This window comes from Euprymna scolopes, chromosome 46 (assembly GCF_053919585.1).
Source record: "Euprymna scolopes isolate OS-2025 chromosome 46, ASM5391958v1, whole genome shotgun sequence".
In the NCBI taxonomy this organism is placed as follows: Eukaryota; Metazoa; Mollusca; class Cephalopoda; order Sepiida; family Sepiolidae; genus Euprymna; species Euprymna scolopes.
This window is the reverse complement of record NC_136527.1, coordinates 110740112-110762743: the sequence shown is the minus strand read 5'-3', so window position 1 is coordinate 110762743 and position 22632 is coordinate 110740112. Positions and strand designations below refer to the sequence as shown.

General features: G+C 34.8%; 1 protein-coding gene across 1 annotated transcript in view; it reads right to left on the bottom strand.

The window, feature by feature from the left end:
* The window catches only part of LOC145270959 (S-adenosyl-L-methionine-dependent tRNA 4-demethylwyosine synthase TYW1-like), a 72388-nt gene that overhangs the window by 29489 nt on the left and 20267 nt on the right, over window positions 1-22632 (bottom strand). The window contains exons 5-8 of the mRNA XM_080126504.1: window positions 15789-15983; window positions 7438-7537; window positions 2990-3156; window positions 1942-2067 (exon numbers count right to left, since the gene is read on the bottom strand). Of these exons, the coding sequence (XP_079982630.1) occupies window positions 1942-2067; window positions 2990-3156; window positions 7438-7537; window positions 15789-15983 (588 nt within the window). The remainder of the gene's footprint in view (window positions 1-1941; window positions 2068-2989; window positions 3157-7437; window positions 7538-15788; window positions 15984-22632) is intronic.

Genomic DNA, 22632 nt, shown 5'->3' with positions numbered 1-22632 from the left:
TTCGGGAAGATAAATATTCAACATTTGTCGCTCGCCGCATGTGGGTTAGTCTTTTTTCCTATAACATCTTGGGGGGGGGGGGGAAGCGTTCAGCAGTAAATAAAATCCCGCAGTCAAACTTGACCTCATTAACTCATTAAAACGGGCACCTGCTAAATCCAAGTAATTAAATAAATTCAAACATGTTTCCGTTAGCATGTCGCGGTGGGGCAATGGTTAACGTCGCACGTTTTTTTTTTTTTTTTCACACTTTAATTTACAACTTTTGCCTCAAGGGTTTGGGTTCGATCCTCATACTTACATTTTTTTTTTAACCCCCCACCCCCGGAGTTTCCACACACCTGAGCAATGCCGGGTACTCCTCGCTAGTAGGATATATTTGTTGTTTTCAAGTCGGTTTCTATTTAACCCATAGTTGGGACCCTAACAGGTACTACTACTCTGGGCCAGAGTGGACCTGGGAGCAATGGCAATTAAAGGGTGGCTCCACACGCCCCAAAGCCTGCAAGCTGGGGCCTCACCACTGGATATAGTTTAAGGTCATATTCAGGACCGGTTAAACTGTACAAGTACAAAAAAAAAAAATAAATAAAATATATATTTTTTTTTTTTTTTTTTTTTTTTTTACACAGTGATCACCACTTATCAAGGCCCGGAAGCCACTCAGGGATAAGGGTTATTGCAAGTACATTACGTTAGTGTGGAGATTTGATGAAGTGTTTACTTAAGGGGGCGGTTCATTAGGAATTTGTTACCGTTGGACTTGAACACATCCAAGTTGTAGTCCGGTGGGAAGCAGGCAGATGGAACAGAGTTCCACAGGCGTGCAGTTCTAAGAAAGAAGCTTTGTTCATGGAATCCGCGTTTTGATTTAGGCACAGATATAGAGTGGGGGAAATTTTTCACAGTGGATTCAGCTAGACGGGTGTTTTTCGTGAAAGATTGGCGAGGGGGGACCAGAGATTGGAGTTCAGACGAGCACCTGCCATGGAAATAACGATAAAACAAGGATAGGCTCGCAACGTCTCTTCTGTGGGAGAGAGGTTGCAGGGTAGAGAAAAGGGCATCCCCCACTAAGCCACGAAGTCTATTTTGTACTCTGTCAAGGCAGGATAGGCTGTTTTTAGCAGCTCCTGCCCAGATATGGCAACAGTATTCCATCCTTTGTGACGATAGTTGAAGTATATCAATATCGTATTAATAAAAAAACAAATAAATTTAATGATTAAAAATCCAAAACGCGAGGCAAGCAAGCCGTTACAATGGCGACATCGAGGAGTGAAATAAAAAAAGAAGGAAAGAAAAAATGAGAAAAGGATAGACCGCCAATTTCTCAACTTGGTATTTTAATTCACGGTACATACAGCACCTCGCCTTCCCAAATGGTAACCCATCTGGTACTGGCCAGGCTCAACGTTGCTTAACTTTGGTGATCTGGCAAGAACCGGTGTGTCAACATGAACTGTGCCGTATATATTTATACTAGTTACATAATCTCTACTTACTGGTGTAGGGTCCCTATATATATATTTTCAATTTTCACCCCAAACAAGGCACAGTGCCACTTTGAAGTAGGGGGCTACTATCGGGGACATAATTTGTGGGGTCATTATGAAGGGTGACAAGTAGCAAGATGTTTGTTGACATTACACTTGAACTTCTGCATATCAGTACAGTTGGGAAAGCAGAATCCCGAAAGGGAGTTCAAAAGACATTGGAGTAAAAGGCTTTCTTACACCTAGGGATCTCTACTGTAAAGGGGTGGGACTTAGTTGCTTATATAAGATACGGTGTAGGTTTCAAAAAGAAATTGCATAAGAGTGACCATCACAGACATAGGAAAACTGCCAAAAGATATTAAAGATTAAAAAAAACTTGTGCCAAGTTGATAATAGAAAGCACTGGAAAAATATTGGAGAGGAGAGTGAGGTAAGGTTTTACCTTTGGAGTTTTGACCTTTTTCATGACCTTGCCCAAATCTTCAAGGTCAACTAATCCATTGTTGGAGCTGAATACGTCTTCAACGGGATCTTCATTTTCTTCTTCGCTTGACGTCTCTTCAAATGCCTGGGGAGAGATGAAAAAGAGAAACGGGGTGGGGGAAGACAATAAGATAATGATAAGAATAAACATTCAACAAAATTCACACCCAAGGAGGTGCAATATTCACGTCCAGAAAAGGTACAAAACTCGCGTCCAGAAAAGGTACAAAACTCGCGTCCAGAAAAGGTACAAAACTCGCGTCCAGAAAAGGTACAAAACTCGCGTCCAGAAAAGGTACAAAACTCGCGTCCAGAAAAGGTACAAAACTCGCGTCCAGAAAAGGTACAAAACTCGCGTCCAGAAAAGGTACAAAACTCGCGTCCAGAAAAGGTACAAAACTCGCGCCCAAAAAAGGTACAAAACTCGCACCCAGAAAAGGTACAAAACTCGCACCCAGAAAAGGTACAAAACTCGCACCCAAAAAAGGTACAAAACTCGCACCCAAAAAAGGTACAAAACTCGCACCCAAAAAAGGTACAAAACTCGCACCCAAAACTGGTACAAAACTCACATCCAAAAATGGTACAAGGTTTACACCCAAAAAAGGTACAAAACTCGCACCCAAAAAAGGTACAAAACTCACACCCAAAAATGGTACAAAACTCGCATCCAAAAATGGTACAAAACTCACATCCAAAAATGGTACAAGGTTTACACCCAAAAAAGGCACAAAACTCGCACCCAAATAAGGCACAAAACTCGCACCCAAATAAGGCACAAAACTCGCACCCAAATAAGGCACAAAACTCACACCCAAAAAAGGCACAAAACTCACACCCAAAAAAGGCACAAAACTCACACCCAAAAAAGGCACAAAACTCACACCCAAAAAAGGCACAAAACTCACACCCAAAAAAGGCACAAAACTCACACCCAAAAAAGGCACAAAACTCACACCCAAAAAGGCACAAAACTCACACCCAAAAATGGCACAAAATCAAATTACCTCCAAAGAAGAATTATGATCAGGTGATTTCTCCTTCTGGCAGTTTTTGTTTTCACAATTTTCTTTACAGCATTTTCCAGATTGCGCAGGTAAATCCTCCCCCTTGAGGATTGGGGCAACTCTTTTCCAGAATTTCTTCCGCCAAGCATTAAAATCAGATGTTAAGTCTGAAAAGAATTAAATATATATATATATATATATTTTTAAATATTACTTATTTTTATACCTACATACATAAAAATAGACCTTATAAATCTTTTAAATTTATTCAACCAAATTTCTTTGTTTTTTTTTACATTTTTCATGTATTTTTACATACATAAAAATACACCTTATAGATCTTTTATGACGTAAAATCTTTTAAATTTATTCAACAAATTTATTTTTTATCTATTTTAATCAAACTTCATAAGAAAACGTATTCAACACGATATTCCCAAAATAACCGTCTTCGATTCGTGCCACCATAGAAATTCTTGTAAAAAAACTATTAAAGTTTACATCCCTAGTCCCCCTCATGGTCCTGAATTTAACATTATAAAGACAACGGCTACCTTCCACACGGTTTTTATATAATTAAATCTTATTAAAAAAAAAAAAATGCCGGTACTTGTACAGTTTAATCAAGACATTAAAAAAATGAAAATATCGAAAATAAAAGGTTATATTGTACGTATCCGTTTTGGACTGAAGATCTCCGAAGTAAAAAAAAAAATTCCCTTAATTTTATCAAGTAGTTTTTTTGCGCACGACCGTTTTTTTTTTTTTTGGTGTGTTTGCTCAATTGTAAGGGTATTCGCCTAGCATGCAAAAGGCACAGGTTTCAAATCCCGAGGTCGTCTGTATCTAACTGATTAACCCAAATAAGGGCGAAACCCGAGTCTTGCACTTCCGGTTTGTTGGCTTTCTTGGCTCTTGTGAGCTGCGACATTGTCTCTCTGTCGAAGTAATTATATAATCTCTCACATTCCGAAGATTTTATACATATATATATATATATATATATATATACATATTTCTGTAGAAATATATTTCTTATTATATATCAATCCTTATATACGAAACTCAATGTGATTACAGAGCAATATATAGAATAAATGACAAAAAATTATATTCCAAAATTCATGATGTTGACCATCTTATAATTTATTCCTTTAAATCAGTTGACTTATACAATTCTTGACAGTATGTTTCGTAGTGCAAAATCAATAACTTAATAATTACTTGGTCTTATTATAAGCTCTATCTCCTATTTGGTTTTATCGAGCTTTTACATCTGGTTGAGATTACTTTATAAATATCAATTGTTGGGTTTGTATTACTGTACACATAGATTCGAAAAAGTTGTCAAAAAACAAATATATAACAAATAAATGTTATCAAAGGCAAGATAAGTTACTAGATGTATTTTCAACAAAACAAAATATTGTACTTGTACAGTTTAATCGAGACATTAAAAAATGAAAATATCGAAAAAAAAAAAGGTTATATTGTACGTATCCGTTTTGGACTGAAGATCTCTGAAAAAAAAATTTCATTTAATTTGATAGAGTATTTTTTTTTTTACAGCGGAAAAAACACGTTTTTATGAGAGCGCGTTGAAGTCAGCCATTACGAAATTTGTTGAACACGCCACGAGGAGATAACTCCAGTTAAAGCGCCGACACTCCCTCCCCATCTTTATTATTAGCTTTTCTTCCTAAAAATCGAACCTTTTGCTCGGTATAATGACAAATTGTTTTTTCGCTGTAAAATAAAATCTATTTGATGAAATTAAGTGAAATTTTTTTCAGAGACTAAACTTTATAAGCGCTATATTTTCTCCATTTTTCTCCATCCCTTCTTCATTTTTTTTTCAACTTAGGGAAAATTAGTAGAGACACATCTCACATGTCTAAAACCCCATTCGGTAATTTTATTTCAGTGGGATTTTGGTCACCTACTTTTTTTTTGGAAAATTATTATCGCAAAGGAAACATTGGGTTAAAGACGGTGATCCTCATGTATGTACGGCGTTATCTCTGGTAAGTCTAGTTTTTAATTAGCAGGACCCATGTCCCGGCGTTGCCCTGGGGGATTTTTTTAGTGTTTTTTTTTTTGTTGTATTTTTAACATTAGATAACGTAAACTGCTAAAAGATGCCGTCATTCAAAACATGGGATCCCTCTCTTCCCATTTAAAAAATTGGAGGCTTCTTCGTTATAAGAGCGAAATTTGAAAATCGAAATATTGGATTTCAATTTATTGAGATTGTCGAACTGACTTCCTCATCTTGGTTGCTATAGTCACAACGTTTCGGCCGTTTTACCCTCCGGCCTTCATCATCTCACATGTCTAAAACCCCATTCGGTAACAGCATAATGAGTGTCCCCTTTTCCTTTCCAGGCTGACCCCTTGTTATGCGGTGATCCTCATGGTCTATACTTTTATTCTTCCGAATCTGTTTGAGGGGCCATATTGGCAGTCTGACTTCAGCGAGATCTGCCAGAGTCGATGGTGGACAAACTTACTCTACATCAACAACATCTTCAAGCTGGAAGATGGGGTAATTTTCTCTCTTTTTGTTTATCTTTTCTCAGCTTTTTTTTTTTTCGCTAGAACGATCAAATAAAAAAAATCGGTGCTTCTACAGTTTATCGCCGGAACTGGAGACGCCATTTTATTTCGAGTACCTGCCGATTAGAATCAGAGGGAGAAATCGGCAGAATTGCCGTTTAGTTGTGCAAATAGCCTCGAAGCCTAGGTACTTGTACAGTTTAATCAATAACTTTTTTTCAATATTTTCATTTTTTAATGTCTTGACTAAATTGTATAAGCGCCAAAATGCCGATTGGAAAGATCTCATTTTCAAATAAACCGGGGAAATGTTTGACTTAAAACATTTTTTTTTCGCATACACCGCAATGTTTACAGTCTGAAAAGAATCAAATATATATATATATATATATATATAAATATATATATATATATATATATATATATATATATGTATATATATAGATATATAATATTTTTAAAAATATTACTTATTTTTATACCTATGGACACTAGCGTTTCATACTAATGCAAGGACGAGGTGGATTGATAACATCACGCAGGACGTAAGACAACAGTAAGTCTCCTGTGTGTTATGAGTAAGTTGCTGGAATCCATATTAAATAGAGAAATAGTCAACCACCTCAGCAGGAATAACCTTCTTAGTGACACACAATATGGTTTCCGCTCTGCAAGATCTACAGCAGATGTGCTGACGGTTATATCCCACAGGATTAGTGAATCTCTTGACAAAAGCTTCTTTTCTAGGGCAATTGCTCTTGACATATCAAAGGCCTTCGACAAGGTATGGCATAAGGGTCTACTTCACAAGATTTCCAGCTACGGTATAACTGGAAATGTTTTCTCAATCATTAAATCATTTCTCTCCGATAGGCTCATAAGAGTAGTGGTAGATGGACAAAAATCGGAGGCCTGCAATATAAATGCTGGAGTCCCTCAGGGGTCAATCCTAGGCCCAACTCTCTTCCTGATCTACATCAATGACCTCCCTAAACACATACTTAAATCATTCGTTGACATCTATGCTGATGACACGACCATCTACGGCAACACATCAAAGGCTGTAAATGACAAAGTTCTCTCTGATTCTCTCTCCTCTGATCTCGAGCGCGTGGTTCAGTGGGGGAAGGTGTGGCTGGTTACCTTCAATGCATCCAAAACCAAACTCCTATCCTTACATCATCAACGCTCTGATCCCCATCTGGCATCAATTGTGATGGATGGCTCTCGTCTGGGTGAGGCCCCGTGTTTTGACAAGCTTCTGAGTTTGACCTTTACTCCTGATCTGAAATGGAACACGTACATCAAGTCTGTTGCCAAGGTCACTGGAAAGATGGTGGGATCCTTCTACCGCTCCAGAACATGAGCAATGGATTGAATCAGGTGGAAACAAACCATTCGACAAAGTTAAAAACCCAAAAATCCTAAAACTGAAAACACTATCAATAATTCCCCCCCACTCTTTATCCATGCCTAAACCTAAACGTAGATTCCATGAACAAAGCTTCTTTCTTAGAACTGCACGCCTGTGGAATTGTCTTCCGTTTTCCTGCTGACTACAATATGGTTGTCTTCAAGTCCAACGTAAACAAGTTCTTAATGATCCGTTCTACTTAAGTTAACAAATTTACCGAATTTCCATTACTAACAATTACTATATTGTCCAATTGACTACTGTACACTCTTTAACCATTATCCTCGAGTGGTCTCTGGGCCTTGATAAGTGGTTGTGCCTATGTAAAAAAAAAAAAAAAAAAAAAAAAGAAAAAAAAATCCAACCCTGGAACTCTGGGAACAAGTGATGATAAATGTGGAGGAGTAGTATCAGTAGTAGTTGTAGTAGTAGTATTAGTAGTGAGAAAAGATTAAAATGGCTGACTTGTTATATTTACCCCCATGAACACTCTCGGCAACATTTTCATCCCCCAGACCAATCGGTAGAATTCTGCCTGCAGACAACTGGTGAAGCCATTGGTCAATGTTTTTAGCAACCTAAAAAAAAAAAAAAAAAAAAAAAAAAATATAGAATTAATGCACTGAATAGTGTGCAAAGACTCCCTACAGTCTTGTGCCAGACTTGTTCAGGTGAAGATAAAAAAGAAATGAGACAGGATATAGACGTACAAGTTTGAGAGCACAAATGATATATACTTAAAAGTCAATTTGTACAGTCGGCACATTATTTTTATTTTATTTTTTTTTTTAAATCACTCCAGTCAAGGCATGAAATTACTTGGTGTCAGGAAAAAAAATTTTTTTTTAAATTTAGAAAAAAAAAAAAAAAAAAAACGAAAGGAAACGTATTTCAAGGTCAAAAACTTGCCAACAATAAGAAAGGTCATGATTAATTATGATAAGGTGCAGCAGACTAAGTATTATAGTATCTGTTCAATGGACAGTCAGGAATTATTAGAAACTAGCCTGGGTGCTCGGCGTTGCCCGGGTGTTTGGAGGAGGTGTCAAAAAAAAAAAAAAAAAGTGGTGGCAGGCAGGCAGGCTCGAACCCGCGACGCGAAGGCGGAAAAGAAAGTGAAAGAAAATCTGACATTTTACCGTCACCACCATGACGCGACCGGAAACGAAGTCAATCAAAAAAGATGACTTGCAGAAATGGCATTGCTCTTAAACCTCCCCCGAAGGTGGTTTTTAATGGGGGGGAAGGGGGGGGAAGCAGCCCCCTCCCCTCCACCCAAAAAAAGGGGGGGGGCACTCTGGCAGTATCCAAATAAATAGTAATTGTCTCAGTATGAAAGGATTTCCCTACATTGACCAAGGACCAATCACAGAACAGATACTACCTGGGCGAAGGCCAGGCGTTGGTTTTCCGATAGTTCCGCTTTATTTTTACAAAAAAGACAAACAAATAACAGACACGACGGCAGGAATTTTGTTTGATTCGATCACAAGAAAAAAAAAAAAAAGAAAAGAAAGATAGAAACGATGTTCGTTTGCGAATCTGAGATATTACGATCCAGGAAGTATGCAAAAAATTTCTTCCGGAATCTAATCAACACGAGAACCCCCATCCAAAAAGCCTTTTGTGAACATACACAAACGCTTGCGTCCATTTTGCCCTTTATATAACAGACTAGCAGGAGTGCCCGATGTTGCCCGGGTGTTTGGAGGTGTGTGTGTGTGTGTTATGGAGGCGGGGGATGGGTAGATCAAAACAAAATGGGCGAAGTAATAACCCTGTTTAAAATAAAAAAAAACTAAAAAAAAAAAAAACATGTTGTCCGGGTGTTTGGAGCTGTAAAAAAAAAAAAAAAAAAAAAAAGTTTGGGTAGGGAGGTAGGCTCGAACCTGAAGCCTTGAGGGTAAGGCGATAAAAAAAACAGTCCGACACGTTATCCCCCGATGCTAAAGAGACAGAGAAGACAGAGAAGTGAGAACTGACGAAATTAGACGTTTTAAAAAAACAGCAGGTGGTTAACGAAAACGTTAAACACCTGCTGTTTTGCCTATGTAAAAAAAAAAAAAAAAGAAAAAGAAAATCCAACCCTGTAACTCTTTGCCCTTTAGGTCAAACATCACGCCGTAGTAGTAGTAGAAAAGGAAAATGAAGGAACGATTTTTTTTGCTACCCCTCCCCGTAGAAAAGTGTCCAGTTGGGGGTGAAGGAATGAATGTTTTTAGCCAATTTTCCGATATTTGTCGTTGGAAGGTTCGAGCCGCAAAATGATACCTGGAGGGGGTAGCAAAACTCATTCCTCCATGACGCAATCTAGCCAAATACACATGCGTAAACATGTACAAAAGATGTTGTCCCTTGAATTCATTTAAATATTATAAAAACCAACCTACATTCACCCACGCAGTCATGGCACAACGGTCAAAGTCGCAGCTTTGTTATCTTAAGATTGCAAGTTCAATCTGAGGTATCAGATAAATTTCTTTTTTCATTTTTAAACTTTTAATATTGAAACGGTTACTTATACCATTTTTTTCGTTTTTCAATGTTTTTTTGTTTTTTTTGGTTTTCGTTTTTCCAATTTTTTTAAAGTTTTAACGCGTTTATTTATTTAATTTTTTTTCCATGACGTTCACCGTTTATTTTCCGATTTTTTTAACATCGTTCGCTTACATTTTTTTTTCCCCTGATTTTTTTTAACATCGTTCGCTTACATTTTTTTTCCCCGATTTTTTTAACATCGTTCGCTTACATTTTTTTTCCACCGATTTTTTTTACATCCTTCGCTTACATTTTTTTTTTCTGATTTTTTTAACATCGTTTGCTTACATTTTTTTTTTCTGATTTTTTTAACATCGTTCGCTTACATGTTTGTTCACTGTTTCTTTTTGTTTTTCCTATTTTATTACTTCGCTTATTCTTTAGTTTACCGCCCCCCCCCCACACACACACCTCCAAACACTCGGGCAATGCCGGGTACCCATACTAGTGTCTTATAAAATTCAAATTTTATAAGTCTTATCCTAAATGTGCGCACTGATGGCATAATTTATTAACTCAAACTAAAACTGTCCGATCATGTTAGCTTTGCTGATCAAAACTCACTTGGTGCAGAAGAGATCCGCCACCTGAATCATCTAAAGATGATTTCAAAACGTCATCATAAAAAGCACATTCCTACATCCCAGTCGTCTTATTGTTCACTCGGACATATACTAGCGAATAGATACACTCAAGCAGTCTTACTGTTCACTCGGACATGAACTGGCATATTTCTATATCCTAGTAAGCTCTCTGCTTACTCCAACGTGAACTAGCGTATTGCTACATCCTAGCAGTCTCCTTTTTCACTCGGCCATGAACTGGCGTATTGTTGCATCCCAGTGGTCTTATTGTCCACTCTGACATAACTAGCACTGTTTTTTTTTTGTTTTCTGTTTTTTTTACATAGAAGTCACCACTTATCAAGGTCCAGACGCCACTGAAGAATAAGGGTTAGAGAGGGAATCAGCACTTATCAAGGCCTAGATGCCACTCGAGGATAAGGGTTAAAGAGTGTACAGTAGTCAATGGGACCATATCGTAGTAATCGTTACTAGTGTAAATTTGGTAAATTGGATTACTTAAGGGGAACGGCTCCTCAAGAACTTGTTTACGTTGGACTTGAAGACGACCATATTGTAGTCAGCAGGAAAGCAGGTAAATGGAAGAGAGTTATGACCATTCAAAGTATCAAAAAAATGTGTGGTTCATTGGACATTTTGCGAGTCCTATTCAAATGCATAGTCAGTCCTATTCAAATGCATAGTCAGTCCTATTCAAATGCATAGTCTGTCCTATTCAAATGCATAGTCTGTCCTATTCAAATGCATAGTCTGTCCTATTCAAATGCATAGTCTGTCCTATTCAAATGCATAGTCTGTCCTATTCAAATGCATAGTCAGTCCTATTCAAATGCATAGTCAGTCCTATTCAAATGAATAGTCAGTCCTATTCAAATGAATAGTCAGTCCTATTCAAATGCATAGTCAGTCCTATTCAAATGCATAGTCAGTCCTATTCAAATGCATAGTCAGTCCTATTCAAATGCATAGTCAGTCCTATTCAAATGCATAGTCAGTCCTATTCAAATGCATAGTCAGTCCTATTCAAATGCATAGTCAGTCCTATTCAAATACATCGTCAGTCCTATTCAAATGAATAGTCAGTCCTATTCAAATGCATAGTCAGTCCTATTCAAATGAATATTCAGTCCTATTCAAATGCATAGTCAGTCCTATTCAAATGCATACAGGCTTGTAACTGAAAATGGTAGGAAATTTGCACAATTTACAGACTAACTCATCTTTAAAACGTATCTTCAGATCTTTTTAAGATACAAGAACCCAAGTTTGCCCAGTAAATAAAACGTTGTTTAGTAAATCATTTTCTTGTATTTTTTTTTTTGCATTTCCATACACCAAACATGGATATAAATATCACGCTGGGTCATAAGCTTCATTTCGGTACCTTACTTGCCTGGGTGGATTGCATGTAAGCTGAAATAAAACGCGTCACACACGCACCCACAGACAGACAGACATTAGGAAAATTTATAATAAGATTATGATGAAATTTTGAACACATTATCATAAAACCATTTTTATTCTCATCAAGATGTCTTGTCGTGTAAAGAGGATTTAATAGCACACGGAACGCCTCACAAACATTTAATGCTTAATAGCTATTTCTAGACTATTAAAATAACAGCCAATTACGATATCTGACCCCAAGAACGCACCGACCTCTGTTACAATATTTTTGGACTATAATAGGGCAGTTATTTAATTGGTGCCCACCTCACCAATATTTGGCACATGGCCAAGAAAGTGGGGATCTAAGCAGGCTCCCCTAAAGGAGGGGCACTCCCGCAATTGAAAAAACTGCCTGGGTAACCCCGTCGGCAAAGCCTGCGTTGGGGGGACCTCCTGGGAATTACTCGGGCGGTGTACCTCAGTCCAACAGGTGCTGGGCCGGTTGTTTCCCGGCCCCTCACCTGTGGAGCTGAATGTCAAGAACGGATCCTTGACTTGTACTACTACTGCCACCCTGTCTCCCTGCAGCCGAAGCCGCTAGGAGACACATCCCATCACACAGAGTATAATGGGGTATGATCTCACATAGTCGGGAGATTCTATTTATAAACGATGCTGCTAGGAGCTGATGAATCAAATTAATTCACGTTCTGCTACCAACCAATCAGAAACCAGAATTGCTCCATAAAAATTGAATCATTTAGCATACGAGCACATAATTTTTTCGTGTCAACATGAGAAGGATCTTTTGCTTGTAAAATCATAAAGTCCAGGACCTGTACAGAACAGTTACCCATTGAACATTTCAGTGGTCTTCTTGTTCACTCGGACATGAACTAGCGTATTGCTAAATCGCTGTGGTCTTATTCACTCGGACATAAACTTACATATTCTAAATCCTTATTTTTTATTACATTTTTCCTATCAGGGACATGAGCTACAGGGATACTATGTGGGGAGTTGGGCAGCAAGATATCGGTTCACGTTACACTTGAACTTCTGCATGTCAGTACAGTCGGGGAAGCAGGGATCCGGAAGGGAATTCCAAAGTCTAGCGGTTCTGGGGAAGAAACTACTGGCATAGAAGGCTCTCTTACATCTAGGGATCTCTACCGTGAAGGGGTGGGATTTTGCTGCTTGTTGGGTCTGTCGGGGGTATTTACTTCGAGGGGGTACACGTGCTTGCAGTTCTTCGGAGCATTCACCGCTAAAGTACTTGCAGAACAAGCAGAGGGGTGCAACATTTCGGCGATGGGACAGAGGCTGAAGCTTAGATGACAGTGGTCTTATTATTCACTCAGACATCAACTGGCGTATTGCTACATCCCAGTGGTCTTGTCGTAAACTCGGACATGAACTAGTATATTGCTAAATTGCTATGGTCTTATTCACTCAGACATAAACTTACATATTCTACATCCTAGTGGTCTTATTATTCACTCGGACATAAACTTATTATTCACTCAGACATAAACTTATTATTCACTCAGACATAAACTTACATATTCTACATCCTAGTGGTCTTATTATTCACTCAGACATAAACTTACATATTCTACATCCTAGTGGTCTTATTATTCACTCAGACATAAACTTACATATTCTACATCCTAGTGGTCTTATTATTCACTCGGACATAAACTTATTATTCACTCAGACATAAACTTATTATTCACTCAGACATAAACTTACATATTCTACATCCTAGTGGTCTTATTATTCACTCAGACATAAACTTACATATTCTACATCCTAGTGGTCTTATTATTCACTCAGACATAAACTTACATATTCTACATCCTAGTGGTCTTATTATTCACTCGGACATAAACTTATTATTCACTCAGACATAAACTTATTATTCACTCAGACATAAACTTACATATTCTACATCCCAGTGGTCTTATTATTCACTCAGACATAAACTTACATATTCTACATCCTAGTGGTCTTATTATTCACTCGGACATAAACTTATTATTCACTCAGACATAAACTTATTATTCACTCAGACATAAACTTATTATTCACTCAGACATAAACTTATTATTCACTCAGACATAAACTTATTATTCACTCAGACATAAACTTATTATTCACTCAGACATAAACTTATTATTCACTCAGACATAAACTTATTATTCACTCAGACATAAACTTATTATTCACTCAGACATAAACTTACATATTCTACATCCTAGTGGTCTTATTATTCACTCAGACATAAACTTACATATTCTACATCCTAGTGGTCTTATTATTCACTCAGACATAAACTTACATATTCTACATCCTAGTGGTCTTATTATTCACTCGGACATAAACTTATTATTCACTCAGACATAAACTTATTATTCACTCAGACATAAACTTACATATTCTACATCCTAGTGGTCTTATTATTCACTCAGACATAAACTTATTATTCACTCAGACATAAACTTATTATTCACTCAGACATAAACTTATTATTCACTCAGACATAAACTTACATATTCTACATCCTAGTGGTCTTATTATTCACTCAGACATAAACTTACATATTCTACATCCTAGTGGTCTTATTATTCACTCAGACATAAACTTATTATTCACTCAGACATAAACTTATTATTCACTCAGACATAAACTTATTATTCACTCAGACATAAACTTACATATTCTACATCCTAGTGGTCTTATTATTCACTCAGACATAAACTTATTATTCACTCAGACATAAACTTATTATTCACTCAGACATAAACTTATTATTCACTCAGACATAAACTTATTATTCACTCAGACATAAACTTACATATTCTACATCCTAGTGGTCTTATTATTCACTCAGACATAAACTTACATATTCTACATCCTAGTGGTCTTATTATTCACTCGGACATAAACTTATTATTCACTCAGACATAAACTTACATATTCTACATCCTAGTGGTCTTATTATTCACTCAGACATAAACTTACATATTCTACATCCTAGTGGTCTTATTATTCACTGAGACATAAACTTACATATTCTACATCCTAGTGGTCTTATTATTCACTCAGACATAAACTTACATATTCTACATCCTAGTGGTCTTATTATTCACTCGGACATAAACTTATTATTCTACATCCTAGTGGTCTTATTATTCACTCAGACATAAACTTACATATTCTACATCCTAGTGGTCTTATTATTCACTCAGACATAAACTTATTATTCACTCAGACATAAACTTACATATTCTACATCCTAGTGGTCTTATTATTCACTCAGACATAAACTTACATAGTCTACATCCTAGTGGTCTTATTATTCACTCAGACATAAACTTACATATTCTACATCCTAGTGGTCTTATTATTCACTCAGACATAAACTTACATATTCTACATCCTAGTGGTCTTATTATTCACTCAGACATAAACTTATTATTCACTCAGACATATAAACTTACATATTCTACATCCTAGTGGTCTTATTATTCACTCAGACATAAACTTATTATTCACTCAGACATAAACTTACATATTCTACATCCTAGTGGTCTTATTATTCACTCAGACATAAACTTACATATTCTACATCCTAGTGGTCTTATTATTCACTCAGACATAAACTTACATATTCTACATCCTAGTGGTCTTATTATTCACTCAGACATAAACTTATTATTCACTCAGACATAAACTTACATATTCTACATCCTAGTGGTCTTATTATTCACTCAGACATAAACTTACATATTCTACATCCTAGTGGTCTTATTATTCACTCAGACATAAACTTATTATTCACTCAGACATAAACTTACATATTCTACATCATAGTGGTCTTATTATTCACTCAGACATAAACTTATTATTCACTCAGACATATAAACTTACATATTCTACATCATAGTGGTCTTATTATTCACTCAGACATAAACTTATTATTCTACATCCTAGTGGTCTTATTATTCACTCGGACATAAACTTACATATTCTACATCCTAGTGGTCTTATTATTCACTCGGACATAAACTTACATATTCTACATCCTAGTGGTTTTATTGGTCATTTTGACAAAAACGAACATACTTCCAGATTCTAGTGGGGTTATTGTTTAATCAAAACTGAACTAGTGTAGTTGTACATTCTAGTGTGCTTTCTGCTTACCCTGGCATAAACTCATATACATTTCTACATCTTAGTGATCACTTTGGTGTGACTAAAGTATTTAGCTCTGCTTGTCTGAAAATTGATTGACAAGAACGCGTTAACTACTTACGACGCAGTAATTTTCTTTGTAGACAGAGTTGCCAAGACCGAAAACAGCATATTTCATTCCTTCCAAAAAGTCCTTTTGCACACGGAAATCCACAGAACTTTCCTTCAGCCATTTATAGAACCAAGCAGCATCTTCTGGGGGTGAACCTTCCAGAAATGTAGAAATTAGTATCACATATACACGATTCGGATCTTTCTGAAAAAAATAAATAAAAATAGATAAAGAAAACGAATTTAAATTTAAATTCTTTATTTTTAATCATCACATGCACACAGGGTTTCTTAAAATGGGCCCCACAGAGCACTGAAGCTCCGTGAGTGAGATTGAAGGACTAAGGGACTTAAAGAGGGCCAAATGTTTCCTAATCTAATCGTGCATTTCTTGTATGTCTTAAAAAGGCTTTTTTCGCCGACGGTCCCGGGGGGGGGGGGAGTTACTATCGCTTAGAACTGTTTATATAGCTCCTAGATCATAATATGTACAATTTGCGAACACATGTAGCGTCTAGATCTATTTACGGCAATTTTTACAAAATTATTGCTATTTCAGAGCCGTCTTGTGTTCGTTCAGCTTTTTTGTATAAAACCGAAACTAATTCAAAGCCCAGTGTTCCCGGCAACCGCACGGGGGAACGTCCAGAAGCAATTAGCTTTGATCAATGTGGGGCCAAACTCTTTATATCAGACAATTGCTATTCAATCTGGACAATGGGAAGCTGGTTTCCCCCTCCTCAACATCTTGGGGAAAAAAGTTGGGTAAACAAACCAAAAGCTGTCCCGCAGCAAAAGTTAAGTCTGCTGCTTCTATTTGACCTCATTAATGAGGTCAAATAGAAGCAGCAGTGTTAACTTTTATTGCGGACAAGTGTTAATTCTGGTTTTAATACTTTTAAATAAATTCAAACGTGTTTCAGCTACTCTGTATTGCTGGCCGAGCGGGTAAGGTGTCAGGTTTTTTTGCATACTTTATCTAAAGGTTGTGAGTTCGAATCGTGGTGGGAGATGTCTTCTTTTTTTTTCGATTTTTAATCGTTTAATATTGAAACAGGGTTATTTAAGCTATTTTTCACATTCTATGTTTGTTTGGTTTTTATTTTTCAGATTTTTTAAAGAAATTTTAACGTTCGTTTTTCTGGGGGTTTTTTCGTTTTTGTTTTTCCGATTTTTAAAAAAATTTAACACCGTTCGTTTGCCTTAGGTTAGTTTTGTTTTTTGTTTTTTTCTAAGTTTTAACATTTTTTTTATAATATTTAAACAGGGTGATTACTTAGCTTATTCTTTTGTTTCGATCCCCCCCCCCCCGCCCGCCCGAGCACAAACACCTCTAACCACCCGACCAACGTCGGGTACCCGTCTCCCCCCTTGCTAGTGGTGAATAAAGGGAGACCCTAACTTTCAAACACACCAGAAGTTGATACCTGCGTCTCAATTGAGGTATGGAAACACAGAATCGATACAATTTTCAAATATATTTTTTTTTTTTACTTTTTTCACCTCCTTATAATAAATTTTTTTTTTTTTTTTAACATAGGCATCACCAGAGGCCACTCGAGGATAAGGGTTAATTAAGAGTGTAACAGTAGTCAATTGAACAATATAGTAATCGTTAGTAATGGAAATTCAGTAAATTTGTTAACTTATATGGAACAGCTCATCAAGAACTTGTTTACGTCGGACTTGAAGACAGTCATATTGTAGTCAGCTGGAAAGCAGGAGAATGGAAGACAGTTTCACAGGCATGCAGTTCTAAGAAAGAAGCTTTTTTCATGGAATCTACATTTAGGTTTAGGCACAGATAAAGAGTGGGGGGAATTATTGATAGAGTTTTCAGCTAGACAAGCGTTTCTTGTGAAAGTTTGGTGAGGGGGGGACCATAGATTGAAGAAAGCAGAAATTTTTTATCAATTATTTTTTAAAAATTTTTTAAATCGCATATCTTTTCTAAATAACAAAGTTAATGTTATATATTTTGTAAAATTATTTAGATATTTCAAAAATATATTTATTTACAGAAACATGAAAAAACTATGAATTTGTCACATTTTTTATATAGTTTTAGCAGTTCCAAAAAATGATTGTTCAACAAAAAATAGTTTAACAATTTTTAAATGTGAATATTTCACATTTGTTGAGAAAAACATTAAATTCAAACATAATAATAAGACATGCTTGAATCAATTCTCACTTTATTTATACGGTTATATTCACTAATTTATACGGTTATATTCACTAATTTATACGATTATATTCACTAATTTATACGATTATATTCACTAATTTATACGGTTATATTCACTAATTTATACGGTTATATTCACTAATTTATACGGTTATATTCACTAATTTATACGGTTATATTCACTAATTTATACGGTTATATTCACTAATTTATACGGTTATATTCACTAATTTATACGGTTATATTCACTAATTTATACGGTTATATTCATTTATTTATACAGTTATATTCATTTATTTATACAGTTATATTCATTTATTTATACAGTTATATTCATTTATTTATACAGTTATATTCATTTATTTATACAGTTATATTCATTTATTTATACAGTTATATTCATTTATTTATACAGTTATATTCATTTATTTATACAGTTATATTCATCAATATATACAGTTATATTCATTTATTTATACAGTTATATTCATCAATATATACAGTTATATTCATCAATTTATACAGTTATATTCATCAATTTATACAGTTATATTCATCAATTTATACAGTTATATTCATCAATTTATACAGTTATATTCATCAATTTATACAGTTATATTCATCAATTTATACAGTTATATTCATCAATTTATACAGTTATATTCATCAATTTATACAGTTATATTCATCAATTTATACAGTTATATTCATCAATTTATACAGTTATATTCATCAATATATACAGTTATATTCATCAATATATACAGTTATATTCATTTATTTATACAGTTATATTCATCAATTTATACAGTTATATTCATCAATTTATACAGTTATATTCATCAATTTATACAGTTATATTCATCAATTTATACAGTTATATTCATCAATTTATACAGTTATATTCATCAATTTATACAGTTATATTCATCAATTTATACAGTTATATTCATCAATTTATACAGTTATATTCATCAATTTATACAGTTATATTCATCAATTTATACAGTTATATTCATCAATTTATACAGTTATATTCATCAATTTATACAGTTATATTCATCAATTTATACAGTTATATTCATCAATATATACAGTTATATTCATCAATATATACAGTTATATTCATTTATTTATACAGTTATATTCATCAATTTATACAGTTATATTCATCAATTTATACAGTTATATTCATCAATTTATACAGTTATATTCATCAATTTATACAGTTATATTCATCAATTTATACAGTTATATTCATCAATTTATACAGTTATATTCATCAATATATACAGTTATATTCATCAATATATACAGTTATATTCATTTATTTATACAGTTATATTCATCAATTTATACAGTTATATTCATCAATTTATACAGTTATATTCATCAATTTATACAGTTATATTCATCAATTTATACAGTTATATTCATCAATTTATACAGTTATATTCATCAATATATACAGTTATATTCATCAATATATACAGTTATATTCATTTATTTATACAGTTATATTCATCAATTTATACAGTTATATTCATCAATTTATACAGTTATATTCATCAATTTATACAGTTATATTCATCAATTTATACAGTTATATTCATCAATTTATACAGTTATATTCATCAATTTATACAGTTATATTCATCAATTTATACAGTTATATTCATCAATTTATACAGTTATATTCATCAATTTATACAGTTATATTCATCAATTTATACAGTTATATTCATCAATTTATACAGTTATATTCATCAATTTATACAGTTATATTCATCAATATATACAGTTATATTCATCAATATATACAGTTATATTCATTTATTTATACAGTTATATTCATCAATTTATACAGTTATATTCATCAATTTATACAGTTATATTCATCAATTTATACAGTTATATTCATCAATTTATACAGTTATATTCATCAATTTATACAGTTATATTCATCAATTTATACAGTTATATTCATCAATTTATACAGTTATATTCATCAATTTATACAGTTATATTCATCAATTTATACAGTTATATTCATCAATATATACAGTTATATTCATCAATATATACAGTTATATTCATCAATTTATACAGTTATATTCATCAATTTATACAGTTATATTCATCAATTTATACAGTTATATTCATCAATTTATACAGTTATATTCATCAATTTATACAGTTATATTCATCAATTTATACAGTTATATTCATCAATTTATACAGTTATAGTCATCAATTTATACAGTTATATTCATCAATTTATACAGTTATATTGATCAATTTATACAGTTATATTCATCAATTTATACAGTTATATTCATTAATTTATACAGTTATAACTGAATGGATTAGTTAAATATCTTCGGATAGCATTGCAACAACAAGGGTGAGATTCAAACGCAAACACGGAAACTACAGTGAATGTACTTTACGATGTTGAAACGCTAATGATCTCCCAAAACACATCCTTAGATCATTCGTAGACATTTACGCTAATGACACTACTATCTATGACAACACATTAAAGGCCATAACAGACCTTTTTTTTCTTTTTTTTTTTTTTTTAATTACCTTTTCTCCCCAAACAAGGCACATTGCTACTTTGTTGTAGGGTGCTACTATCAGGGACATAAGAATCAAGGGTTGTGTGAGGGAGTTGGGCAGCAAGATGTCGGTTCACGTTACACTTGAACTTCTGCATGTCAGTACAGTTAAGAAAGCAGGAACCCGGAAGGGAATTCCAAAGTCTAGCTGTTCTGGGGAAGAAACTATTGGAGTAGAAAGCTCTCTCACATCTAGGGATGTCTACTGTGAAGGGGTGAGATTTAGTTGCTTATCGGGTTTGTCGGCGGGGTATTTACGTTGAGGGGGCACAAGTGCTTGCAGTTCGTCAGAGCATTCACCGTTAAAGTACTTGTAGAACAGGCAGAGGGATGCAACATTTCGTCGATGGGACAGAGGTTGAAGCTTAGATGATAGTTCAGGATCTATCAGATTGGCGACTCTTTTTTGAACCATGTCCAGGAGCGAGAGACTAGTAGAAGATGCACCAGCCCAAATATGACAACAATACTCCATACATGGGCGAATGGTGGACTTATAGAGGTATAGGATACTTTCAGGCATTAGTAGCTTTCTAGCATGGTAGAGAGAACCTACCTTCCTCGCAGCAGTCCTGGCAATACTCTCAATGTAATTGTTCCAACTCATGTTTCCTGTGAACGTTAGGCCAAGGAGTTTAAAAGATGTACTTTCAGCTAAAGTGTCATTGGCCATTGCTATTGGTGGTAGAGAAGGTTTTTTGTAATTATTGAAGGAAACAAGTTTAGTCTTGGAAGCATTGAACGTGACCATACATTTTTGTCCCCATTCCACTACAGAACGGAGGTCATCCTCTAGTGTTTCGGCCATTTCTTTAGATATGTATTCATTTGTTTTCCTGTCGTGTCTGTTATAGAGTGTGGTGTCGTCTAGTTCTTTCTGATTCTCTCTCCTCTGATCTTGTGCAAGTGGTACAACTCTACTAAACTTGGATGTATCTGGCATCTACCCAGATATTGAACCAATACGTACAAGACGTGTTTGAATCAATTCCCACTTTATGCTGTTATATTCAATAATTTACAACTGAGTGAATTAGTTCAACTGGATCATATCTTCGTATAACATATACGCCTTCGTATAACATATACTTCTTCATATAACATATACGCCTTCGTATGACATATACGCCTTCGGATGACATATACGCCTTCGGATGACATATACTTCTTCGGATGACATATACTTCTTCGGATGACATATACTTCTTCGGATGACATATACGTCTTCGTATGACATATACGACTTCGTATGACATATACGTCTTCGTATAACATATACGTCTTCGTATGACATATACTTCTTCGGATGACATATACTTCTTCGTATAACATATACGTCTTCGTATAACATATACGTCTTCGTATGACATATACGTCTTCGTATAACATATACGTCTTCGTATGACATATACGTCTTCGTATGACATATACGTCTTCATATAACATATACGCCTTCGTATAACATTGCCACAACGAAACAACAGTAAATGTACGTTAGGATGTTGAAATGCTAATCTTTTAACTGACCAGAAATGATAAAACAAACAAACAAAACACATGTCGATATTTTTTATGGAGATCGCTCCAGACAAAGTAAAAGGTCGCTTGGTATATTGTTGAGGGGAGGACATGATGGTCTGCTTGTGTGATAGACGATCCCGTCCCCAAGTGTATGGTGAATGTATTGGTAGAAGATCGGTATATACTGCTATATATCAGCAAAGGACTGCAATTTATTTACAAGAGTTCGTTAAGAACAAGAATTCGTTAAGAACAAGAGTTTGTTAAGAACAAGAGTTCGTTAAGAACAAGAGTTCGTTAAGAACAAGAGTTCGTTAAGAACAAGAGTTCGTTAAGAACAAGAGTTCGTTAAGAACAAGAGTTCGTTAAGAACAAGAGTTCGTTAAGAACAAGAGTTCGTTAAGAACAAGAATTCGTTAAGAACAAGAGTTCGTTAAGAACAAGAGTTCGTTAAGAACAAGAGTTCGTTAAGAACAAGAGTTCGTTAAGAACAAGAATTCGTTAAGAACAAGAATTCGTTAAGA